The sequence below is a fragment of the Lingula anatina genome, chromosome 7, assembly GCF_051362555.1.
Source record: "Lingula anatina isolate TDL-2025a chromosome 7, LinAna3.0, whole genome shotgun sequence".
Classification (NCBI taxonomy): Eukaryota; Metazoa; Brachiopoda; class Lingulata; order Lingulida; family Lingulidae; genus Lingula; species Lingula anatina.
Window position 1 is genome coordinate 14695636 of NC_141773.1, and position 27832 is coordinate 14723467.

General features: G+C 37.7%; 2 protein-coding genes across 2 annotated transcripts; one reads left to right on the forward strand and one right to left on the reverse strand.

Moving 5' to 3' along the window:
• Positions 1 to 241: 241 nt before the first annotated feature.
• LOC106170419 (sodium/calcium exchanger regulatory protein 1) lies at positions 242 to 8071 on the forward strand. Its single transcript, XM_013550269.2, has 4 exons — positions 242 to 404; positions 828 to 1000; positions 5423 to 5527; positions 7693 to 8071. Exons 1-4 carry the CDS (start codon positions 335 to 337, stop codon positions 7756 to 7758), a joined length of 414 nt encoding a protein of 137 aa, XP_013405723.2. The 5' UTR covers positions 242 to 334; the 3' UTR covers positions 7759 to 8071.
• Positions 8072 to 15968: 7897 nt separating this feature from the next.
• On the reverse strand, positions 15969 to 27332 carry LOC106170399 (von Willebrand factor D and EGF domain-containing protein). Its single transcript, XM_087018232.1, has 20 exons — positions 27133 to 27332; positions 26254 to 26531; positions 25901 to 26039; positions 25174 to 25230; positions 24731 to 24981; positions 24093 to 24185; positions 23546 to 23758; positions 22737 to 22964; positions 22420 to 22493; positions 22024 to 22087; positions 21313 to 21525; positions 20930 to 21114; positions 20071 to 20551; positions 19042 to 19473; positions 18519 to 18791; positions 17957 to 18074; positions 17589 to 17702; positions 17309 to 17386; positions 16614 to 16802; positions 15969 to 16342 (listed from the first exon to the last, which is right to left on the reverse strand). Exons 1-20 carry the CDS (start codon positions 27176 to 27178, stop codon positions 16119 to 16121), a joined length of 3750 nt encoding a protein of 1249 aa, XP_086874358.1. The 5' UTR covers positions 27179 to 27332; the 3' UTR covers positions 15969 to 16118.
• Between the last annotated feature and the right edge of the window lie 500 nt (positions 27333 to 27832).

Here is a 27832-nt window from a genome sequence, read left to right on the forward strand (position 1 = left end):
AATTTAGAAGTTTGAAAAAAATCTTAGTAACAGAACAATAACAAGGAGGGGTCAGCACATGGTACGTACTTTGCTGATTATGGATCTTGCAACGAGAAATTAATAAAATCAATGTCAAAATTGAAATCACAGTTATCAAGTGAAGATTTTCATATTTTTCAACGTAATACCATTTGTTTAAAATCAAAATGACAGATAAAGAACCCTGACTATAAATTAGGCACTCTCTTATCACCCCGTGTATAGACGGTGGGATAAGTCAACCTGAATGACCTCATTTTAGTGCGCCTCAGTCGACATTTTGGTTACAAGGTGAGACCACATAGACAGAACTATGAGTAAACTGGTGGGCAAGTGGAAATTCGAATCCAGTGAGGGATGGGAAGAATACATGAAGGGTTTGGGTAAGTGCCTCTACGTACCTCTCCATCCGGGGCCCTATGCCCCTCCCCCAAAATAAAATGATGGTTTAACTGGCCAAGCGTTAAGACCAACATCGTAGACCCCGTTTCCACACCTAGATCGATCTAACAAGATCGACCCATCTCCGAGGGGCTTCTCGCTAGTTGTATTCAGCCTAAGTAGGGAGTAAAACAATGAGTGACTTTTACCACCCAATTTTAAGTTCGTTCAAATTTTAATCAATCAACAAAAGGCCTCAAAATTTGAAAGACAGTAGGAGGTTTTTAAAGGGGTTTTACCTTTAATGACTTTAATGACCCTTTTTGGATATGAAAATTGCCTTGTCCATTAAAAAGATCAATGAGAACTGTATAAAGCAAGGATTGATTATGTCCTAAACAAATTGCAATTTCTGTAATCTGTAGATGTCGGATTTGCTCTAAGAAAAATAGGCGGAATGACAAAACCACAGGAGGAAATTTCCATTGACGGCGACTTCTGGCAGCTTGACATTTTGTCTACTTTTAAAAATATCCACCTCAAGTTTAAGCTGGGTGTGGCGTTTGAAGAACACACGGTAGATGGCAGAACTGTGCAGGTAAGCGCCAAATTTCTTTGAAGGTGCACAGGAACTCGTGCATTTACGTTTATACAAGAAAAGTACAATTATGTTAATAATAATGCCCGTTTGAAGGTCCTTCTACCATGATTTATATATTTTATATGAGGTTGCGGTAGCACAAGTACTGCACTATTTTCATGGATAGTGCTTTTGGTGGCAAGTTGTTCCCTCTTGTAATACCTTTTCGGTTTATATGTCGCGTTACAATTAAGCGACGGATTTTCTTCTGTGCCCTCTGAAAAGGTGTTATCGCATATTTCTGGCAAGTCATGGAAAACGAAATACCCACAACACCAAGAGCTTGTTTTTTCTGAGATGGAAAATGTGGCCTTGATTTTACACGTGGTATATCGTCTTAAAATTGCCAAGACTCCAAGTTAGCTAAATCTAAAGACATTTTGTCATTTGATATATTTTTTGGAATATCTTTATTTTTAATACAAAGGTGGTAAATCTCCGAAGCGTTATGTGCTCACCTTTCGATAATAATAATAATAATAATAGTAACAATAATCATAAAGTTAATAATAATAATAATAATAAATTTTGATGAACACATAGACACATTTAGTTTTCACGTGCAGTTTTTAATTCACATTTCAATATCATATACATGTGCCTTTTTAGATACATCAATTCACTTTCAGCAGCTATTATCAGCATGTCTTCATGAGTTGTTATTGTTATGTACCCTTTACCGGGGCGATATATTGATTTTCCACAGATATTCAAAGATATGTCTCTAGATAAATAGACAGTCATTTTGGTCTGCAAAATATGTCCACAATAATAACTGCGGCCCTGGTAGAGGGTAATTGTCATGCATGTTGTAAAGTATTTTTTCAGTTCTCGACGCTGCTCTTTTACATGATCTTCCTCAATTACATGTTCATCTTTTGATTACGGTAATTTCACTGTTAGCAAGTTGTTAACAGTGGTTTTTTATTTAAACAGGAATACATAGAGCAGTTAACACGTTGTTGATCCACGATTTTTTTTGCATAGCAAATACTGAGAAAGAATTGTATTCGAGAATCAATAAATATTAACATATATACTCCTGAAAGTTGCCAGTGTGTCTTTGTCAAAATACGAGATCATACAATTCAATTCAATTCAATTTATTTCTGTACTGGTACATAAATAATCATGACTTTGTACAATGTAATATAATGAAACAATACAATTGGTGCATTACCAGCCTCTAATTGGTAACTGGATTGCCAGTTTGTGAATGAACAAGTATATATCTTTATGTAAAACAAAACAGTTATAGACTTTGTGTTTTGATCAGCAAGCGGCTGTGTCTTCTACATGTATTTGTCTTGTATGCAAAATTCGTGACAAAAAAGCTCTAGACTTTGTGTTTCCATCACCTTGATGAATTATTGACCCTCTACAGGGATAAATGACCCCCGCCTTCGGCTCTACTCGTGCAATAATCTACAGCTTATGTAGCTTATTTCGTGATGCATTATTGTTATATCTTTTACACATGTATTTTGTCTGTTAATCCACTTGGTGGTTTGTAGCCATTTTATATGTCTTCATGCTTGGAATATAAAGCTGACATTTTAGTAATTTGCCTAACAGTAGAATGATATCTTCTCATTTGTCCCTTTTTAGGTATTGGATTTCCTTAACTCGTAAAGCTCATTTGTCAATAATTATTAAAGGTAAAAATTTCAGTGCAGATTCAGTAAAATGTAGATTTAGAATTTTTTACGGATCATTAATGAGTTACTTATTACAAAATACAGTCGTAATGCATTTCATACAAAATGATATGTTATCAACTTAGTGTATCTCGCTAGGATAGAACCTCTCATGCCTTTTTTTTTCGTCCTCCGCATCCGTCGTTGCTAAATGTATAAGACAAATACACCACTTGTCAGCAAGGTGAGACATCCTTTTGTTATTTGCATTCGTGTTGGTCACATGTATTTACCAGGGCTTGTTTTAGAAAAGATATTTTGCCCGAAAACTGGCCTTAGCTTTTAGAATAAATTTTCACTTTCCGCTGACCTAATATAAATCAGTATTAAAGCAATCTGACGAAATCTTGCCCGCTTTGCATAACAAGGAAGACGCAGCTTATGTTTCAAATTATGTACTGGGTTCGTAGCAGTACGGCGAGATTCCTTTGGTGAAATATATTACTCATTGGTCTCTACTCGGACTCAAAACGATCTAGGTTCGACACAAGATTCCCCACTTCAGTTATCCCCGGAGAGCAAAGCAACACAACACAGCAGCTTCGTTTACAAAATTCAAAACTAGTTTAATATCAAGTTTGCCTGGTTTCTAAGTTGAAGTGACTTGACAGAATAAAGATATTTTAGCAAGATAGACGATTAAACTTTAAAAAGAGATAAAGGCAATTAAAAAGATACTATTACGGGCCGTGCGCACATGGCGGCAACACCAAGTCTGTTGATTATTTTCATTTGTACACACCTTCCTTTTTTATACTAAAATTATAGAATAAGGTATTGCCACAATGGGCAGATGTTCTGTTTACTGAAAAATTTCGGGATAAGGACCACCCAGGTGCATTGGAACTTGCTGTATAACGCTGTAATTTTAGAGTGAGTAAGAGTGAGCTAGTGTCAGACCAATGAGTATTGACTTTCACATGGCATTAACTGAGCTCATAAGGTGGCAATTATTCTTTTCCTACTGTGACAAAATACTTATGCGAGCTATTACAGTACTGTTTTTTTTTTTTTAACGCTCAAATAAGTATTGCCTTATCCACACACACGCAAAATCACACGCGCGCGTGCGATCGTGCGCAGAAACACACACACTTCAATGTGAGCTGAAATCTCTCCAAGATATTTTATATGCGATTATTTCGAAATATGGATCACATTACCTAACTTGATCTATCTAACGCTAACGGAAGTCTTTAACACCATGATGCCTTAGCAAGCATAGACAAGACTACTTTTCTCATACACCAAGCAAAAAATTATGCTTATGTCAACAGCGTAGGTACATATTCACTAACAGTCTTGTTCTGCAATGGTCTGGAGTACAGTTCTTTCAGGACATTTTCGATCCTCTAAGGATTTATCAACGCAATTCGTAAAACATTATGCATTTGCCATTTATGCGTACTTCAGTGACTAGTTCATCGTGACACTGTGGCAGTGGGCAACATAGGCCAGGCCTACTAGTTAAGTATCAAGCACATGTAAATTTTATTAAACGTGGCGTCGGATCGCAGTTTTCTGGTATAATTACTACAGTGAACGTATTCAAGTCTGCACGTGAGGGACACAGAAACGCAATTGCTACAGAATAGATTATACTATCTTTAAAACTGGTGCATCTAGCGCAATCATCCAAAGGGGGCATGCAGCACAATCAGCCTGTTTATTTACTACTGCATATATACATAATCATGTCTATACGTTAGAGATGCAGAAACGCAATTGCTGCCTCATTGATTCTCTCTCTCTCTCTCTCTCTCTCTCTCTCTCTCTCTCTCTCTCTGGTGCCATGGTCGTTTCGACCCTCGGGGCCTTTATGATGCCAGTTTCAGCGTCCGAATCCTTGCTGCGTCCCATATTTTTCTTTGTGTGTTCATTCTTGTGTTTTTCTTTAGTTGGTTTAGGAACAGGAGCCTTTGTCTACCTCTAGTTTTCTTCCCAGGAGTCTATCTAGCCAGGATGAGGTCTTGGAGTTGGCCTTCTCTAATGAAAATGGCCGGTGGATTTTATCTGTCTTTCCTTTATAATTCTAAGTTGTTGTCGGTCTTGTCCAACTCGCTTCAGAACTGAGATGTTAGAGAGCATTCACATCGAGAAGAGCCGAGGTCTAGTAAGGCCGACACCTAAATATGGCGGACCCACATGAAAGGAAGACCGCATAATCCTTTAATGGTCTCTCAATGAATGTCACTGAATGTCATTGAGAGACCATTAAAGGATTACGCGGTCTTCCTTTCATGTAGGTCCGCCATATAGGTCGGCCTTGCTAGACCTCGGCTCTTTTCGATGTGAATGCTCTCTTAGTTTCATGAATATTATACAAGATACGCAGTATTCGACGGTAGAACCACATCTCTGCTGCCTGTATGTTTTTTAGTCGTTGCAGCCGAGAATCCATGCCTCACTGCCGCACGAAAGAACGAAAGAATAGATCATACAAAACATTTTAGTTGTCTGATTTTTATCAATTATATTACCCTTAAAACAGTGCAATAATCGGTTTATTGGAGCCTTAACGGATATTTTCTTCCCCAAACATTGCACGTGCTTTTGAGAGCCAACTTATTCTGAAATTCAAGTTGCTATTTTTTAACACATCAAGTATCCGTCACCTCTAAAAATTCTATGCGGCAATCATGAAATGATATTTGTACGTGTAATTATACCCTTTGCATTTCAGTCTACGTTCACAGTAGAAGATGATAAACTTGTGCACGTCCAAAGAGGAAAACCAGCAGATTCGATAATTACCAGAGAACTAGAAAACGACGGTTCTTTAAAAGTGGTGAGTACATGTACACACTAAGACTGCATTCCCACAGATTTACACTGCAATTTTCAGCTCAAGCCTCACTATTTGATATAAATAACAGCAGTGATGCGTCAGACAAATTAATTTTTTTATTTAATGTCGTGACTAATATACAGAGAAAATGCTGCCTCTGTACCCGTTCCTGATCCAACCACGCAAGATGTAATTAATCGCAAGAGCTCGTCCACACCTTGCCCCATATATTCCAAATGATTTGATATACGTGCTCATTTTACAGTCTCTGCCGTATTGAAACGTACTCGGAGAAATAGTAACGAGCGAATTTTGACATCTTTGTTATGTCATATTTATATTTTGTTATGTTATATTTATATGTTGATGCTCTAGCCAAAGCAAAACTTATTACATTAAAAGAGCGCAGATTTGAACTCTGCAAATCATTTTTTGCAAAAATACAAAATGACACAGACAAGCTGAACTACCTTTTAACCTGCAATCCACACAGGAGACCAAGAAATAGACTGTCAAAGTTTAACATACCAAAAATTAGAACTGAGCGTTTTAAAAACACTTTGATTCCTTTCTCTTTATTAAACCATTAGTGTTCCGAGTATTACCTTTGAAACTCATTTTGGTCATTATTGTATTTAATTTTCATTACTCCTCTTTCAAACTAACTTCCAGATGCTTGTGCAAAAATTTATTTTATTTATTTATTTTATTTTATCCTTTTTTTAATCTCATTAAGTTCTATTCGCATATCCTGTATTATATATCAATATTTTAATTTGTGTATTTTATTCTCACTCCATTTTATGTATAACTTCAACCTTTTGGTTGCCATGTCTTAATAAACTTACTAAATAATTAACAAAAACAGGACTGGTTGCTAAACCCGACCAGTTTAAATTTAGCATTAGGGCGTTGTTTATTGTGTTGCCATGGAGGACAACAATCACTCAATTCAATAATACCTCTATTTTTCACCGGTGCACGTCTTTTTTTTAAAGCTGTCAGTTTCAATTTATTTGTAGTAAGGACTACATAGACATGTACGTGAAGAGATTTAAAAGCATCTATTCAGGTATAAATACAGTTGTCGTGTACGCCAATTTGTATTTTCCTATATCAGTGGCGGATTTAGGGGAGTAGGTGTCAGGGGGGTCCTAACCCCAGCCCTTCGATTTCTAAAAAATCATACCAATGGTTCCCTCTTGAAATTAGAATTTTGACTAGCTGAATCACAGTTCTAAACTGTACCAAAATGGCACCGTTCGCCCTCTAAAATACCAAAAAATTTCTGGACCCTTCACCGGCCCCGAACCCCACGCCAAGGGGGGAGCGGACCTCACATATATTATCCATTGTGAATGGACTAGCCTCTCTCCCCCAAGCAGTGAATCATCGCGGCATAGTTGTAATTTTAACTCACCAATAGTTTTTCAAAGGTTCTTCAAATTGACAAATAAGATTGGCTAATTGGAGGTAGGCGTTCGCCCTTACAGCTTATTCTAGCGTTTATACTTCGTAATAAATCCATTTCTTTGGAGTGTGGACGTTGTTGGTACCCATGGCAGTGGGTGCTGATACTGCCAATGTTCATTCTGCCATGGGTCCCTTTTTATGTCTTTTTAATTTTTAATTAATTAATTAAATAATTTTGTTTATTTATTGTTATTGTTATTATTATGAATAAGCACTTTTCTATAGCCTTAAAATCGTTTTATATTAAATACATAATGTATAGTTACTCTATATAAATTAGTTATTGTTCTAAACTGTAACAAAAAAATGTATGGTCACAAATCACAATAGCAGGTTATATTTGATGAGAAAAGAAAATGTTTGAATCGTAGAACCATTAGTAGAAGAATGTCAAAATCATTAAACCATTTTACTCGCGAAGAGATATTGGGTGCAGATAATTTTGATTCTGTTTGCCTAACAACTGGTAACCAAAGTTAAGTCAAATTAGAAATTAAAAACTTTTAAGTTAAAACTTAAAAACAAGTAACATATAGCTTATTTCCTACAGACAAACACAGTCTCACACCGAGGTGATTGGAGGGATTGCTCCCTTATCCAGCAACTTTTTGGCTGTATAAATGTCTAATGATTCATATGCTTTTGACTAACCCACCGTTATAATATTGATTCCACTCTGTTTTCTTTTACAGACATTCAAAGTGGTAGGGAAGGAAGAGGCAACATGTATTAGGAAATTCAAAAGAATACAATCATAGTGAAAGACCGACATGTATTATCAGCTATTCGCCATTTTACAGACCATGGTACTACCCCAATAAAATCTGTTATCTTGCAGTAGAATGTTTGCTGTTGCGTCTAATAATTGAAGTACGAATTTCATTCTGAGTTGCAAAGCAAAATCTTGTTAATATGACGGATCTTGCTACAGGCATAATTTGACATAATTCACAAAGCTTTTCTTATATATTGTGCCAGTGACAGCGATAATGTGATTTTTAACTGCCACAGCCCCAGTATTTTGTACGGCGTGAACACACTTTGAAATAAAGCATGTGTGAAGATGTCAAATATGTTCCATAATGTTATAGCCTGTTTACTTCCTTTTGGTTCTTATTAACAACGATCAATGGCGACAGTTACATTCCAAAACCGTGCTGTAGTGTGAATAATTACTTGGCATGCAGTATTTAAAAGCATAAAGAATACTATATAAAGCTATAGATACTAAATTAACAGCCAAGACACAGTGTAATAACAGGATTCCCACGCATAGTGAACAACGTGACGGTGACCACGTCAAAGCCCTCGCTTCACCGGCTTCCTGTTACCGCCAAGGCTGCCAGAGGAGGTTGGTGGTCATGATTTACGCTTTAGAATCAGAATATTATTCGTCATGTATCCCGCAAACGTCCACGCACGCACGTTACGATGTTGCTAGCCTGAGGGTAGCAATGGAGAGGGTCTAAGATGGGTATTTGGATGTGTAAGTCTGAGTGCGGTGTGCTCATTTCTTCGCGCACGTGTGTGTGTGTGTGTGTGTGTGTGTGTGTGTGTGCGCGCGCGCGTGTGAGAGAGAGAAAAAGAGAGGAGTCTGTGAGACAGGGAGAGAACCACACTTTTCTGTATGTAATGAGATATAAAAGATGTACCGAGATTTGCATGAGGAATTGTTACAGGTCAATTGCCATGTGTGTGATACATCTAATCACTTCTTGTGGTCGCAGAAAGTACGCATCAGTGACACTGAATCATGCAAGCTCAACCTGCCGAGGACACGAGCCGTATTCACCCAGGGGCAGTTGCACAACATAAGGTTAGAGAAGAATGGCTGATCTTAACCTGAAGACCAAAAGATTTGTCTAGGATTTGTCGTGATAATCTACTGATTTTTTTTGTCTTAAACGTCAGTCATCATTATTGTGTTATAAAGCAAGTTTAGTGGTTCATTTAGCTTAGCTACTTGTAATTATGATAATAATAATGTATATCTTTTGAATTTAAAAGCAAAATCAATGTACAGAAGACTCAAATAGTATCATAAAATTTTAAAATTCTTGAAAAATTCAAGGCCTCTGATTGTTCAGTTACAATGCCCTTTTCTGTTTGCTTTACTGCCATATACTATATAGCTATTACCATTTGATATTGACTGACCTTGTATTTTACAGTAACATTTATTTGTACTAAGATATAAAGAAAAATGCAAATAAGTCAACATTTCTGCTAGCACTGAATTCACTCATGACCGTGTCTAAGAAGCTAGAGCATTTAGCAAAATTAAAAGCTCATTCATTTTTAAAATTTTCATTTATTTATTTATTTATTTTTGTAAGAGAGCATATTACGAATCGATGGGTTTTTATTTCAAATGAAAGCAACGGAAATACTTCACTAATTTTGTTTGTTGTGTTCCATTTACTGTCAGAAAGGGCGGTTGAGGTACAGCTCTCTCTGCCGCCATGTATTTGTAAACGTCTTCTAAATTAGTTCGAATGTGTGTCGAGTTATTTGCTCTGCTGCATCGAATACCGAAACTACACGAATCAGTAACCGCCGAGTCCGGGCTGCATGCGCTGTGGGTGTTTTGCAACAAAGCAGCCACGCGGCCAACGCGATCCTCGTTGTATATGGCATTTAAAACCATATCCGGAACATAAGCCTCAGCATTTACCATCATAAAAGACCTGGCCTATCTATTGGAATCAGTATCATTCGACGGAGGCCCGGAGACACGTCCAGATCACGGAGACACGTCCAGATCTAAGAACTCGAGCTCCGTCACCAACCCAAGGTTTACTTTGAAGGCCAGTCAGGTAATGATAAAATGCAGTTACTTTTTTTCTTCTTAACAGTGCGTTATCCAGCATGAAATAAATTTCTGAACACGCTCCTTTTGTATACCAATGGCATATTTTGGTGTTATCTGACTACCTACTGACGGCATTCCAATCAAAGTGAAAAAAACATGTACTCAGTTCATTCAAAAGGGATTTGGCATGCAGTGTACATGAATGGCAGAGTATCGAAACGGCGTTCTCGCACACAATTTCAAAACTGCATGTCTGCCGAAAGTGGGCATCAAGGGAAATATAACTGATATGCAGGATGTCAAATAATGTAAACATTGTTTCATTTGCAAATGTACTTGTAGGTTAGCTAAAGAGGTGATTGGCTCCAACAAAATCTAATTGATGTGATCCGAATTTGACACTCTATGTTAACTGCCTGTACAGAACAAAGAGACCATGCAGATCCTATGCACAGCTCACTTAGCAATGTAGTTGCGAGAAGAAGGCACCGTTTAAGTATCTCAAAACTGCTATCGCTGTCAGACTGCATATAAATTTTACGTCTGGCCAAAACCGCCCAAAATTTTACAAAAAAAAAAAAAAAAAAAAAAAAAGAATTTAAATGAAATTGCACAAAAGCATATGTTCGCCACAAAATAACGGAAATAAGATAGTCAGGATTTATTTGCCGATTAATGTTAATTTTGCATAGCGATGGGATGGAAATTTTATAGGATAGTACATATAAAATACAAACACAAATAAAAAAACATAAATTCAAATAAATTAAGCACATAACATCGTGTAACAATCGGGCACCTTAAACGCTACATGTAGGTGGTTGTGATGGGACAAACAGGACAAGACTTTGTACCTGATAGTCACTTGCTACTTAAATGTGTATAGTATAAGCTTCTAGATCTGTGGAGTAGTAGTACAACTTCTTTACCAACACTTATGCAAACGTCATCACTTCATCATTTTCCTTTCGTAAAAACAGATTGGAATATATTTGTTTTGGGGACTATTATGCGTTTTAAATACACCGTCGATCATTTGAAAATGTTTTAAAACATCACATCAAAGTATAATGAATCGCATTAACAAACTGCTGGATATTCCTCTGGTTCCAAGTGTTAATTGGACAAGTTGTTATGTCGTCAGCGCAATAGGTAGCGAAATGCAGGGCATTCAGATAAATACTGGGCTCTCGGACACATACTTAGTCAAACACCCCATTTCCATAGATTTTTAGATCGATCTATCCCTATCCCTGTGGGGAGTCTCACTAGATTACTGTCAGCTTGGCCGGCTTAAGCATCTGTCCCGCCTACTAAAAGCTGTAAGGGGGTAATTAACTATGGTGTCCGCTCGGCTGACTGCAATTTAGCCTGAACCCCCAGGGAGTTAGGTCAATCTAAAACTTAATCTTAAGATCGATCTAAATCTCTGGGAAAGCACCCAAAGACAGAAGTTCTGTACAAACCCACTAGTTGCCATATGTCAGTTTATATTTGATGACGTCTAAGCTAGCGTGGCATGTATGAACTTTTTCTTTGACACAAGTATATTTTATTTTTTTAAGCATAAAATTCCCGTTGTATCTCAAACGTTTGGCAAATTAAAGCTTCGGGGACGAAAGCGTGCATTGCTGCCTGTACAACTAAAATTCCAATTAAGGATTATTATCCAATTAAGGATTAGCACTTAAGGATCTCTCGTCGTGCTATTACAACCACCAGTAAATATTAATTAACAAACGCTGGCCCCTTGATTCGAGGAAGACTTTCTGTCAGCAACTAGTGTTTAATATGCAATGTTTCCGGAATATCGCTGTAATAATAATCAAAGAAACATTGATTAGCTGACCATATGCAATGATTTTCAAGTAACAGAAATGCATGGACAATTGAATTCTTGAGTAATGCATAGGAAGAGGTAACAAATCTGAACAGGGCGAAAGAGCACGTATACATTTGTGCCGCAGTTACTGGTCTTCGCATTTTCTGTTCAAGTCAAATTAAGTCCCATAGAACTGAAGTGTGGCATAATTTCTCGTCTTAAAGCCCGGGGGTGAGGGTGGGGGTGGGGGTGGGGGTGCAAGCTGTGTGGATCGAGGCGGCTCGAGGATATGGGGAATAGGTAGACGATTCTGTTTGCCTGGGAATGGTTAAAGGAAATATCTGTTGACCAATTCAGCACGGCACAAGTGAATATGTGCGGATAGGCTGGTCAGGCCTTAGCACTGGTCGTTTCCGTTAGACTACAACAACTGAGGACTGAATCCTCTATCATGATTATAAAGTTTTCGTTTGTGTGAATTGTAACAAGTATTAAAAGCAAATATGCAATGTCGCGTTGGAATCGCTCATCAATGAAGCTAGAATGTATCTATTAGCAACGGATTCTAACGTGTCATGTGAATGAATCACTGTTTAACTAACTGAAAAAAATATCATTTTGGAAAATAGGGATTTTATTCTTAAATAAACACATGATCACAAAGGACGAGCAGAAAAAAAATAAGGGAGTATGGAGTTTTTATGAAGTAGTTTGAACGAACATCGTGTATCATACAAATACGTAAAACTTTTGCTAATTGACAAAGAGGCCATCTCATCTTTCAGTGTCCTACCACAGCTAATTAGCACTTTACCAATATCACTCAAAATTTGTAGTGTTTAACCTTTAAAACTTCAAAATTTACCCAAACATGCTCTATACACATGTTTCTGACCAGGTCCGCTTACGTCATGAGTTGTGACGTAATCCAGACTATAAACAGGACTGCACAACCTGGATAAGAGGCTGTTGTTGATGAAAACGCGGAGAAGTGAGAAGTGAGAAGTAGCAAGAATACTAGATATCCGCACAGCAAAAAGTGAGTTAAACTTTTCCAAGGGTGGCTTTTCAGGGCTAACAGGATCGTTGGTGGGGTATAAGCTTGTGTTACGTAGCGGATGATTTTAATCTAACTTTCTGATATACTCCATGTAGTAAGATGCGTTTTTTTGCCCTTGGTCGTTTTTATTCTGCCTTCGAGTCGTAGATTGATTGTCACAAAAGATAGCTAATCATTTTATTTTATCTAGTGTAGTGTACTAAATAATAAAGTACATTGTTTTAACATTTATTTTATCAAGTATTCCTTTCTCACGCTCCCCGAGACCCTGGATACTAATAACTTTGGCAGGATTTCGTAACTCCGATAATTATCGAGCGTAGAGTGCTGTAATATTGAATGTGTCATTATTCTTTTCTCCGTATAGAGGATAGATAATTAAGATTATACTTTTTTCTTTGTTTCATTTTTCTGTGGTAATTCCTCAATCAGATGAGGGTTGTCTTAGTGAAATTCAGCAGGCTACTGCTTGGTACTCAATGTTGTCATTGCAGGGTTGTCTGTTAAGATGAAAATTAATTTTTAAGTGTTGTCCTTAGTCATGGTATTTTAATTTAGATCCTTCAACGTAACTGTAGATTTGTCATCAGCTAGCGGTCAGCCAGTGCCAAATAATTCTTTTGGCAATCTTGCAAACATTAGATTTTGAAGTAATTATTCATCGCTTCCTTTTTCTTAGAATAAGGCTGACGTAACGCGATTTCCCACGTTACCTCTTCATTAAAATTTGTCACTGAAATGCACTAATTAACGAAAGGCACATTGTAGTATCCTGAACAACAATTGGTTATTCTGCTTTCACAGAGGGGGGTAAAAATGCTCCGATCTGTGTTTTTTAATTCCAAGAAACCTTTCGCTTTATAATTAAATGGAATCTCAATAATACTGTGTTCTTGCAAGTGTCTGTCATTGCCTTTTGTGGAGACATAAACTAGTTCGATACTTTGAATAATGTTATTCCATAAAATAAACAGAAAATATCGGAGAGCAAAATAGCAAAAGCTTAATTTCATTAAAGAAATGGCATTTTGAAATAAAAATGCAATAACAAAATAGATACCAACCTGCTATTTATAGCCGATATTATTCATTGAGGTTACTGTAGCACGTGTTTTAGAAAAAAAAAATGTATAAAGGTATTGTACCAACTTTGTGAACAGTGCGCTATGTGACACGGAGGTCGGCTCTTTCTTAAAAAGTGATTCATAGTTTATTGGTCGTGGTGAATTGTCATCCATGTGCACTATAAATGGTGCTATCAAAGGTTTATCGCTCTTCTGGCTGTGACGTTGCTACAGGTACCATGGTGAAGGTACGGGAGCTCACAAAATACGACAGAAAATAAACTGTTACTCTGAGGGAAAAGGGTATAGATGTCTCGAAATTGCCACCAGATATGGTGTGTCTGGTCAGACTTTATGCAGGGTGTGTAAAAGGATAGAGGACACTGGTGGAACAACAATAGATATCCTATAATCTACAATGAGTTTAATACTTCAGGTCCGATAAACCAACAAAACATTGAAGAAAAAGGAACAAGCCATACACCAAAATCATTTTATAACTGTAATGTTAGCATTAGCACTATCAAAATCAGCAGGTAAGGTAATTAAAAAGCTCTTTGTCCTTAATTTGAAGACCGCTAACGTTCGGGTAACCTACTATTCTATAATCCTGTTCTTTTTTCCTTTTTTTTCAGGTGTGAGCCCGTGTTAAATAGTATCTTATACAAGAGATCAGCATGTGCTGCCGGTTCATCTTCATTGTCGCTCTGCTTTTCGACATCTCACTGCTGATCAGTGGAGGCGCCCTCTTTGGCGCTAGAAACCCCAAATTGCCGCCTATTCTCTTTGGTCGCCGTTCCCAAGCTCCAACGCAGGGACAGAGTCAGGTTCCTCGTGCCGACACTACCGACAAATGCGTCCTTAAACACGCTTCCCTTATCCCTTACTACATCGCTTGCTTGGCTGACAAGGGCCAGATTGCAAAGGAAGATAAAGTTTTGTTGTCCAGATTTCTGCGCCAACATTTGACCGGGGAACGCAACGCTGATGGTGTGGGTTACAAGGCGAATCTCGCTATATAGAAAATCCCGACGAGACGACCAATCATTGGCGTATATTAACGTTATATTAACTTGCGTATGGCACATACAATCATTTTCAAAATTTAAGAAATTAAGTGCGTGCAAAGCAATGCTAACACTGGATATCTCTTTACATGATTCTAAGCTGCATTTATTAACAGTAGAAGTCTGACGGCTCAGCTTTATAACAATACGAAAATACTATATCATTACTGTGATGTTACTATTCTAATCAATCCCAACGCTGAGTACGGCGTTCAGCTGAATGAGCAGCATCCAATTAAGCCAATACACGGTTGTTGACACTGTATTAACTGTACATTAAGACTAGAAAATGTGCGAGAATTTGCGTGAGGTATGGGATTAAGGTTTTAGCGATAATGGTGAAATTCTACGCGTCGGGAATGCCTTCTTAGACTGCATTCAGAGTCACATATAGTAATTATAGCTGGGTCTTTTGCAAGCAAAAGTTGTAGCTGTTTTGATTGCACAGTTTAAACACAAATATATATATATATATATATATATATATATATATATATATATATATATATATGGGAGACCTGAAACTTTACCTTAAATGCAATGTTTCTATTGCATAGTATCACATATTTGTTTTGACAATCAACGGCTAAAAGAATAAAGATTGTTGTCCAATATTTTAGTGTGTGTCAAGAGACGTACATGTAATTCAGGCAATGAAAGCAGTGTACATAGCGCGTCGGCAAGGAAATAAATTAGCTGCTTTGAAAGCATTCCGTTTTTATATTTAGTGCTATGCATGAACAATTTAATTTTCAAGAGTGTAACAACTAAATGACCATTACTTTCTGTCTTATATATATATATATATATATATATATATATATATATATATATATATATATATATATATATATATATTGCTAACAAGAACGCTATATAGCCCAGTCTTGTTTGTTGTCTAAAAGACTAGTGCACATATCTACCTAATGTCTTAAATTCTGATTTAACAACTTTTCTTTTTAACAAAGTAACGACAGTGGTAAGATTGACTGGTGGGTAATTTCTACATAAGCTCAACTTTACAATAATTCAAGCCGTATATTGTTTTGTATATGCATGAAGGAATACTCGAGATTGATGTCACCCTTATTGTAGAGAGCAGTAATTGACGGGAAGCATAAAAAACTAATTTAAAGAGATGACTTGAGAACAGTATTGTTTCCCCAGATTGCGCAAATAATGAATTCTGTAAAACGCACTAATATAACCAGAACCCGATTGGTGACTTTCGGCAAATATCCAAACTAAAGGGTATCAACATATAAAAGTTTTCTATGATAGAAAATCTATTCCTTACTGTCTACGTTGCGCAGGAACATGGCAGATATAAAATGCAACGTAGTCGCACCGAACATTGGTGTACATAAACGCTTTAGGGCCGTTTATCACCACACAATCCGCGCTGTCTCCCTGGGATCCGGTCAGCGGATGGCCTGGCAACCATTCCGTGAACACGCTGCCCGATGACGTCACATTGCCGTAGCGGAAGGTGCCTTCAGTTTCCATGTCGTTCACGCCTGAAACATGATTATCGGTGTACAAAGATGGCGTACTGTGTAAAGGTCAAAATTGATCCTTGGCATAATGTAATGCAAGACGTGTAACACGTGAATATCAAGATTAAAATGTAACTTTTCACAGTGAAAACGTGTAAATACTAGAAGTGTATGACCCAAGGTTTCATTAACTATTAATCAAGACCAATTAAGAAAAAACGCTTGTTTAACCAATAAAGTGGATACAAATTACGGTCACCCACCCGCCCACTAAAATAGAATATGTTCATACTTATATGGTATTCTTTCTTCTTATCCAATGCTGTTACCAGCGCTTTGTATTCTGACTTCCGTTCAATAGTTGGTAAAACGCCACTAAGGTTTTTGCACCTGTCGATAGCCTGCTGATGATTTGCTGTTGAACTTGATATGACGTAACATCCGGAACCTATCTTGTTGTAACCAGGGGGGCATTCCCTCCCTTTTAAAATAAAACTTGGTGTGAAGAACATCTTCAGTGAAACGAGCTTTCTTTAACTAAAAAAAGTTGTAATAGCATGGCTTTCATTTAATGAAAAAAGTTGTCACATGTTTTAATAGCATGGCTCTTATCAAATAAAGATGTTTTGAAAACATTGTTTAGTAAATTCTTTTTACGAGAATCACAACCGTTGTTGTTTTTTAAGAAAATTTGTTTGAAAACACTCGGTGGAAACCTCTTGGAGAGTCCTATTGCACCAGTACTTGTTATTAGAACGTTTGCAAGGTGTGCACTTATTTCATTTTGGTACCTTCCAAATTAAACAACCATACATGCATGTTGTTCTTGGCAAAAAAAAAAAAAATGCGCAAAATGCACAATTTAGAATATTCATCATTTGAAACTCTCTCACATGGAAACTATAATTAACTAAAATAAAAAGAAAAATGTAAAACTGTAAGTAAGGACAGGAAGATTAAAAAGCTATACAAGGGAATATGACTCACATTGGCACTGGTAGGAGCCGTTACTGTTCAAACACGTGTCGTAACCGCTGCAAGGATTGCTGAGGCATTCGTTGATATCTGTAAAGCAAGTTACAATATTATAATATTTCACAATTATCTTCCTTTAAAAACAGTTTGACTTGCGAGAAAATGGTGACAATTAACGCAATACAGTGTTGTTTTTTATGTACATGTATGCCCTTTGACGTGATATGCAATTGTGATGAAAGAATTATCCCCGAAGGTACTCTATAAATTCATAGGTGGTACTATCTCTCACCATGGCAACCCCCCGTGATGTTGTCTCGCTCAAAGCCAGAACCACAGTCACAGCGCCAGCCGTTCTTGTCACAACTACAGGGTTGGCCAGAACACTTATTGCAGTCTGGGGTCGCTGCAAGAATAAAAAAAAAAAATTTTTCATAGTGAAAGAATAATGTATATATGCCAATATCTACGTTTGTTTGTTATCAACTGTCAATTCTTATTACATGTACATTTTTATTTGTAAAAAAAAATGCGTTCAAACTAATGCATGCCTTCAACATCTAAATTACCTCAAGTGACAGTTGACGCCTCGGACCGTTTATGTTTACGTTGTCATTTGCCTTACCCAAAATATTTAAATCTATGACAAAAAACGTTTACGATTAAGCGGCTTCCAGGAGGACTCGCTGAAAGATGTGTCGCACATCTCAAAGCACCAGTTGGCAGGGTTACGATCACCATCCTCGTAGCAATAACCGTTAATTAGGCACGTTCCACGCTACAAAAATACAACGTACTTTGATAAACTGTACATGTACAATTGTAGCACATCTCAAAAAGTTTGAAAGCCATTTGTCACTATTGTAATTGCAATAATTATCAAACTTATTCTTTTCATCGTGAACGAAAGTGACTGAGGTATATTGGAATTATGGAAACAAGCACTGTATTACATGTATATTAGGGCCTACTACAGTACGAGTGCACATTAATAAGTAATGAATAATACATGATTAAGCGATAGGCCCTACAGTATGGAGAAAAGGGTGGGTACTTAAATGACATTTGTGACATTGTAAAAGCACTATGAATGTTGTTAGTTGCCATGATTTGCCAACACTGTATAATATCAAGGGTGTCTGCAAAAATATATTTACGTTGCACTAGGGAAAATATAATTTCTCTTAACTGTAGTAAATATGCTGTACCTACAAAAACTTACCTTTTTCGTGCACTGTCCAAAAGGTTTACAATCTACACATGCTGAGTCAAATAACGTGACAAAACTTTCGTTTTTCCCAAACTTCACACCATCATTGCTGATGGACAGGAGAAAGCCTTGCGCAGGCGTACCAGCTGTTCCGGTGTTAGTCACAGGCGGTATGATTGGATCACGTGGTAGGTGACAAGTGACTTCAGAGAAACTAACGAATTCGGCCACAGCATGTCCCGTAGTTGCTGGCAGAATTGTGTAGGTCTCCGTGCTTATATCGATCTGAAGGTTTTGAGAAGGATAAACGTACCCGGTATATTGTTAAGAAAAGTTGCTATTGTAATTGTTTATCATATTCATTTACACATAGTGCACATGTGTAGGCCTAAATGAATATGGTGTACATGTATATGCAAAAATTCTGCCGGATCATTAAAAGAAAACAGTACACAGTATGCAAGATCGGGAACAATTAATTTACAAATATGGATAACAGATTCCTAATTTAAAGCAAATCAAGACATTTATGTACCTGAGCTTTTGTTACCCGACAGGAGAGGCGATCACTGCGAGTGACTGGTGTCGCAGGATCAACCAGAACTCGGAACTTGAGGCATGGACGCGTTTGGACGTCACACAGACCGGCATTCTGCACCTCAGTAATCTCCGGAGAAATGTTCGAGTTCACGGAGCAGTCTGCCGACATAAAGCCCGCTTCACAAATACAGTTTCCGTCCACACATTTGCCTTTTTGACTACACTCTCGAGGACACGCATTGGTTTTGATTTTCTCCGTTAACTCGGCGATATTCAAATGTGGAATTTGTGTTGCAGTTGTTGTTGTTGTCGGTCCAAGGGAGTCTACGTCTTTATCCTCCGGGAGAACTTCTTTGACTGCAGTTGCAATGCATGTGTCCACCATCTCTGTGACAGCCTCGTTTGCAAATCCCATGTCGTCAGCGACCTGTAAGGCCCAGCAATAGAATTACCGAAGTGTATTTCATATTTTATCTAAATTTAATTGAATTCGACTTTAAACAATGCATTTGTAAAACCAGCAATGAATCTGAATTAAAACCTATTCAAATGCATAAGACTTGTGCATTTAAATTTTTTTCAAGGAATATCGTTTTCCGTAGAATGGCCCTTTTACATGGAGAGGCATATCGGCATTGAAATACTTACGGAGTTGACAGCTTTTGGGTATCAAAATAATTATGGCTATTACTTAAAAAGAGTCACACACATAACTGGAATGTCTGCGCTCGGCAGGGCTATAGTTAACCGTGTGACAGGAATGGTACATGTAGTCCGCTAGGAACCGCTAGGAACCCCAATACTCCGACAAACCTTAACCTGCACTGATTAAATGGGACCCCGGACTTCCATTCCTAGGATTACTATTCCTGTCACACCAGATTCATGTTGTTACATCACCATCTAGACCTTCCGCCCACACGGCTATACGGATATTTGTGAATGGCGTAAAATACCACAAAACATGTTAGGGCCAAATATTTCTATACCGATGCAGTTTATGTGCCACAAATCCGACTCTCACCAAGATGTCGTCAATGCACTTTGGAACATTTTCAAACGGATCGAATCCCGGGACCTCTTGGCACAGGTTCACCACCGATGAATTTGCAAGGGTGTCGCGACACAGCTGCGCGGCCTGGGTCTGGGTGATTCCGCTGGGTGTGGGCCAAGTTAGGTTAACTACGGGCTTGGAGTAGTCTTCCTTGAACGTGAACACATACGGTTGGTAGTCGCTAGCTTCATCCGTATATGACGCTTCCGGAATATCACGCCTTTTCCTTCGGCCAAGGTTTCGATATTCCACCACTTGTCTTGGCACTACACTTTCTAAATTTTTTTTGCTGATAATGTCTGGTTGTGTCACACGTTTGTCAAAGTCACACTTAAGGTATGTCGCGTCTGCGACCACAGAGTCGTTCTTATGGCAGTGGCAATACAAAGGTTCTTGTGACTGTTCTTTATATTTTGGGCTTTTGTTGAAGTAGTTTGTTTCAGGTTTGACTCTGAAAAGATTTTGTGAACAAAAATAATAATAATAAATGCCAACAATAACATATTATCTCATTTTGTAAAATACATGCTAACCATTAAATATGTAAATATTGTTACTGCACAGAGTCCAGTCTTTTCAAAAGTTGTAATACACGATGAACGCAAGAATATTATATTACAATTCATTATATTTATATAATGAATCATATTTATATTGTTATATCATAATGATGTTTTACCACATGCAACGCTGTCCACTTTAAACAACATTGACCGATGCTTAGAATGTAAAGCGTTCAATCTAAACAACCAGTTACAAAACACTGATTTAATAGTGTTATAATGGCAAACGTCACCTGATGTACAATAATGTAGACACAAGCAATTACCTCCATCTCTGATGCCAACTGGACTCGCTTCTGTCGATCTCTCCTCTCTCGTCGTTACGATTTCCGTTATTGTTCCCACACAGTCCTTCCATTCTGCCCCTGTCATCACTGGGGACATGCACGTACAGGTTTAAACCGAAATAACGGATATCAACGATGACATAGGCGCCAGAAGGAAAGTTGATCTGCAAAAGTCATTATTTGAATGATCTCCTAATTATTTAATAATGGCTTCAATAAAAGACAATCGTATACAATAAGTTAGCGCAGGGCGATTCTAGTAGTTTCATTGCTAATGTCGATATTTTAAGTAAGGTGTAAAGTCATCATCTAGAATTATCATTTCTGACTTATATATACATACGATGTATGTATATACATACGATGTATTTCCTTCCATTTTGGTCGCTTTTGATGTGAGCGCCATCTGCCGGTGGTTCGTCGTTGGCTGACCGTCGCAAAATGCGTGGAACTACAGCCCGACGTTGACGCACGTTGTGACAGACATCCAAGATGTATACGTCATTGTTCTCACGGGCTGCAACGGCGCAGTTACACGTTTGGGAGCTGCGACATTTCCAGTGCCGTACCTGGACCTTTGCGCAAAAAAAAAAAAAAAAAAAAAAAAATAATAATAATAATAATAATAATAATAATAACGATAATAATAATAATAATAATAATAATAATAATAATAATAATAATACAACGAAATGTATGAAACTCCACAGTTGTATCTTTGTATCTTATGTCAACATTAGTGCAGCTGGTCACAAACTCTGTTTGGTTTACATGGTATTTCGATTTTATTGCATTGGTTAAAGGTACAATAGATAACATAATAACTTAACGGAAGGACCGAGTCACAGTTTTGTGACGTTGCATATGTACGTGTCAATTTCTTTCTATTCATACATGTTGGAACCAAAATCTATTTCATCTTCGTAGTCAGTCAATTCTCCCAGCTTCGGGTCTTATGAATCCGTTAGGCGACCTTGCCCAAAGTCAAAAACTGTATTACATTCTACGACGAACTTAACAATTTTCTCTTTATTTAACCTGCTTTGCAATTAAGGAAACGTATAGATATATACCTCAAAATCCCTTGTCTGGCTTTTTGCAAGAACAAACTCCCCTGCTCGCTGGCTGAAGTACGAACTGAAAAAAAGGTCTTCCTTTGGTTTTTCCATGCACATAAAGTTCCATGCACATAAAGGCATACATACCACATTATCGTACAGCTGATATGTTGTTTTCAGACATCAAATCACAGTGAAGTTAACGTTTGACCCAAATCACTTAATAAAAGAATGTCTATATAAAGCGCTACCCAGAAAACACAGAACGTGATTATGACGTTATCACAACGTTTATAAAACCGAAAAACGTTAAGGCTACGTTATGCTAACGCTAGAAAACGTTGTGTGTTTGCTGGGAAATAACGGATATAAATGATATGTCTATGCCGCATGCTGCTATCTGATACTCACTATCTATCAAACGTTTCTATACGAGGGTCATTGTAAGATCGGCACTCGCTGTCGGCGACGTCAGTCGTATAAATCTGAATTGAAACTAGAAATTCACACAAAATCCTGCTGGCTTATTATGTAAAGCGCTATAATACCAAAAGACCAAACGCCTATTCCATATAAAGACACTCGTTATAGATTAGATATTTAGGTATGTCGCCATTTTTGAAAACGTTGACTGTGTTAATTGTATCTAAAAATGTTATTGTTATATACGAAATATAAATGAGTAGAATGATACAGCATTTGGAGAAAAAGCATTCACTTAAACATACCGGAATTTCCTCCATTTGATAGCCATGCCATATACTTCGTGCTGGTGCTGGTGGAAATCCTTGAAATGTGTTTATTGGTCGGAATTGTAAAAGGCGTGAAACACTGTCCCTGGCACCGTCGTTTCTACCGTCTCGCTGCGCCAACATCTTCAGCGTGGACGAGGCATACGCGCGTTTGAGCTTATCATCCCATGAGTCCTCGGTGAAGGAAACAGCACATTTGAAACTCTAAAATGAAAGCAAGGAGAAAATGTTGACATCAGTGATTTGGTAGGTATATGAAATGTCACTATGACAGATATTTGTGTTCCATCAACATGATTGCGACAGCTGTAAAGGACTTACTATAAGATTATTTTAATATACACTATAGGACAGACTTAACTGACTTCATGAAAATTGTGTGTGCGAAACTAGGGAAGAACGTTACAGAAGAAGATGTTTCAAGAGATTACGTGACGGACCAAAGTGTCAAAAAGTGCCCAAATTAAAAGATATCGGGACTGTTATCAATCCATGGTTGACTGGTTAAAGTGGACAATATAAACAAACATATCACAGGGGCGGATCCAGGATTATTTGAAAGGGGTCCGTTGATGCAAAGCCACGGGGTTCTGGGCCTGCTAAAGGGCCCCGAAAAATTTTGATATTTGAGTTTGACATTTAGTACGGTTAAGAACTATGATTTTCTAATTTTAACAGGTGACCAGAAATCGAAGGGGGTTCAGGACCTTCTGACCCCCCTCTAAATCCGCCACTGTATCATATGTAGCATATTTGACAAAATATCTTATTTGTGACGTCATTACCTTAGGACTCCCATCGTATATTACACTGTCCAAGATAGTAGTCTCGACCTTCAATTCAAGAGGTTGGACATACGTTTTGCCGTCTTCGTACTTGTGGCTCGTGTGTGTGTTGACTGCAATAGGGATGGTTGAGTAAACCTGAATCTCATATTGCGGACTATTTTCTGCTAGCACAATTCTTTTTGGTGTGGTTCCACTCGTCTTTTCCACAACCTATATGTCATTAACAAATTAAAAAGTGGTAAATAAATTTCTTCCGGATGTTGGAGTATACAATGTAGATTCTATAAATCAACCACGGCTTGTACATTTAAGCTTGTGTATTTACTTTTCTATAACTTCTTATGACATCAGAATAGAATGACAGCATCAAATATTATTTTCAAAATGGTAAGTGGAATGTCACTCAAAAATAGAGACAATTGATGTTAAAGCTGTAATCTGGATTTAAATGTGTTTTTTCAAATCAAAATGAACGTTTAAATACAAAGTTGAGCAAATGAAATAGGTTTTAAAATATATTTAGGAAAGCACTAAGGAATTTCACCTTGATACCGGCATAATAATTATTCGTGGCGTGTGCTGATGCCGTTGGAAGGTGGTTATAGTTGACCCAGAAAGCCGATGCATTGCAGGAGAGCTGGAAATATAAAGTGGTAACTGGGTTGTTATTGGTTTTAACAAGGCGTATCAACGACATATAAGACATATGCTTGTCACTAATACTATAAGTCAGCGAAATTCATGCAGGAAACCATTGTGTGGCAAATATCATTTGGCCTTACTTTTGACAGAATACAGTTTAAACAGAAAAAAATTCATTCGACATGTTTCTTTTTCCAACATACTGCAGTGCTCAGACCACAATGGTATTGAAATATCAATAACTTTGAATGGAATTGTACAGTACTAGCCGAGTTGGAGTACCCATCTTTAAATCGAAATTTGAAACTTGAGAGGCAATTTTTGAGCTTATCTAATATAAATTCAGAGGTACAATATGTATATCTCACAAACATGTATTAACTTATATCATGTAATTAACACGTGTTACTAGTGATGTTAGATTATGCTGTTCTAAAACCCAATTTAATCAGTGTGGGCGATAGGTTTTGCTACATAACAACTGATAATATTTAGACATATTTCTATTGTCCACCACAAATAACACGTTCGCAAACTCACGTATTTGCCTAGATTCCCTGTGAGATTCGCAATTCTCAGCTGCCTTGAGGCCCTCCCCCTGGCTCCCGTGGTCACGTCGTCGTCGATGAGGGCGTTGTCTGCGAGATAACTGACACGTATCTTGACGTCGCCTTCATCACGCGTGCCAGCGGGCACGTTGTATGTCACACGGCACGATATGATCACCTGTCGTTCCTCCACGACTGGAGTCTCAATGATGACGTTGGTGATAGAGATGACAGGCAACTTAGCTGTGAAAAAAAAACATATGGAAGATTCAAACAGTAGGATTCACGCATTGGCTGTTTAAGTTTGCAGGATCACACACACACGCGCGCGCTCGAGCACGTAAGAACACAAACACAGGAGAAAAAAGAAAACGGGGGATAAATAGTATTATATATTAACACTTTAAAAGGACCATTGAATTAAGATGAACTTACTGACACATCTTCCATTTAACTTAAATTCTCCTGTAGGACATCGTTCCACTTGTTCTCCTAGAAAATTCAAAGTCAATCAAGTTTAAATGAATTTAAACCGTTGAGAAGTTGAACAAAACAGTAGCGAAAATATTTAACACATTAAAGGGCATATGGCACATTATGAAGTTAAGAAAAGGAAAATATACAAATTTCGCGACTATCCAATTCTATGACATAGTAAATAGTTTCAAAATTTAGCTAATAATAGGACCTAACCAAACTGCATTGAATAACCTTTATAACCGCAGGAAAGGACAGGTGCTCGAAATGTTCACAATGTCATTTTTCAATGACAAACAGTACAGTCTTAATTGCTTGTTATCACAAAACCCCACACGTAGTATAAAGTGGATTACTGAAACAGTTTCATTGTTTCTCATTTCAATTAGTACTAACTGTACGAAGTGTAAATTGGTCCTAATGGGAAACGCAATAGCTTCTCGCCTACGTATAAAGTAACAGGGCGCAAAAGCTGTTTTTTTGTTCGCTTCCGTGTAGATAGGCTCAAACAGGGCAAACGAGAAAGACGGCGTCGATAGTTTTGGCAATGATAATAATGTCCCCAGAAAAGGGTACGTTGCGCAATAACTTCGCAACAGCCGAGGTATTATTGCGCACGTGAAAACGATACTTCAGTGCCCTATACTCAAAACAAAAACGCTAACCGGTTTTAAACTTCACTTACCTGCGCCGCAGTAGGCCACGTTACAGCCTGGAGTCGGTGGAAGTTGATATACGTAATAATCCTCATTGTTCAGGTGACAGCGTTTGACTTTTATGTCCCAGGACTGAAAGCACGGAGCTAAACCGTAGTTAACGCACACCTGAAAGTAAAGAAAATACGCAATTATAAACCAAAAAGTGTGTGACTGTTTCCTAAATATCTTTAATAAAAAGGGTAAATCAGCAATCCTGCACTGTAAAATGCAGGATCAACCCATCAAGTCGAAATGACATCATGGCGTCCACACGATGGCAAAAATTAATGCATATGGACAGGTGAAATTATGGAGAATATGGCCCGAGATCAATACCTACTTTCTGTGTAGTCTCCGTATAGTCTTGAGGGTGTTGCCCTTCAAGATACACGGGTACCATAGTACCGCAACTGAAGGGTTTTACCCGATGGTCCGCCAACTTACTGCCAGCTTTACCAATGAAACGGTACCATAGCCCGTCTATGAACGCATCGTCACATAAGAATGGCTGGTTGGGTGTGGGCTTGTGAGTGTGGTATCGGTCACCGTTGTACAGCTCCACGTGACACGTGTTCTCACATGGGTCGCAGTCCAAGGTGACAGCACCGAAAGTGATACCTGCAAGAAGGCGGTAAATATTGCTTCTGTAGTCGTACACTTGAGTTTCAAATATTTTTAAAACCACGAAAATACAGTTAACGACCTTTCAAACAACAACTACACGCGTCCTCCAACGAAACCCTAAGGCGTATCTGAAACTCGTTACACCGGACTTGCAATTGTTTGGATAACAATTTTCGCCCACGCTTAAAAATTTATAACAAAAGTAAAGAACGCTGCGTTTACAATTTATTAACACGGATGTAGGAATTTGATATTCACTATCAAATAATTCCATTCTCCAGCCCCCAATCTGAAAGGAGGGGAGAGGGCAAAAATTATCTCTCCAAGCCGTCGCAAGCCCGGGTGCTTGACATGTGCTTGAAACACGTCAAAACAAACCTGTTGATATAAAACTAAACATGTGGACGAAATCAAGAACTGCGCAAAAGATATTTCATCGTTACCTGGAGATTTTAAGCTGTTTGTCTTTTCTTTTTTAATAACACAAATGCCGACAACATGTGTGAGATTTTATCATTTAAAAAAACATCTTTCTTTCACAAAACCTTGGAAATCATTTATATTAAATTCATTGTCTAAAATTCGTGGTACTCACCCACTAAAAAAGCACATAGAATCACTAAACCAAGAGAAGTCCTCATAATTCGAATTTAAGTTTAACTTTCCAGATTGAGAGTAGGCATTACTTGAACTACAACTCCTGGCACCCTTCTGATGGGGTATGGACGCAGTTACACGTTTAAGTCACCAAATGTTTATTTATCTCTCTGTGTCTATCATCTCTGTCACTGCTGGCGCGTTTTTATCATTGCAGTCGGACAAAGTAAACGGTACTTCCTTGTCGTGTAAATATGACTTAGGTCTTATCACGCCGTCCTGGCATAAGGCTCGATATGGTAAGACAGCATATGGGGTGCCTCCCAGAACTCTCTAGCCTGTCGTCTGCTTTTTTAATATTATTTATTCATACTGTCGTCTGAATGATTCAAAACCGTAACTCAATTTTGAACTTATAAAATAGATGACGAATCTGATTTGCTAATTTCTTGCCAAGTTAAATTTGTTCATTTTTTCAATCTATTAGTTATTTTTATTTTTCAAATGTTACCCATTAGTCTATACATGTAGACGTGTATCTGACTTCATGACTCGTACTCACGACTGCCTTCATAATAACTGCACGTAGAGAAAGGTTTACGGTAGAAAATATTAGAACACACCACTTTCCCCTATTTGAAATTGTGCACGTCGTCACAAACGGTAAAAATATAAATGTTGGAGATACATTTCTCCCC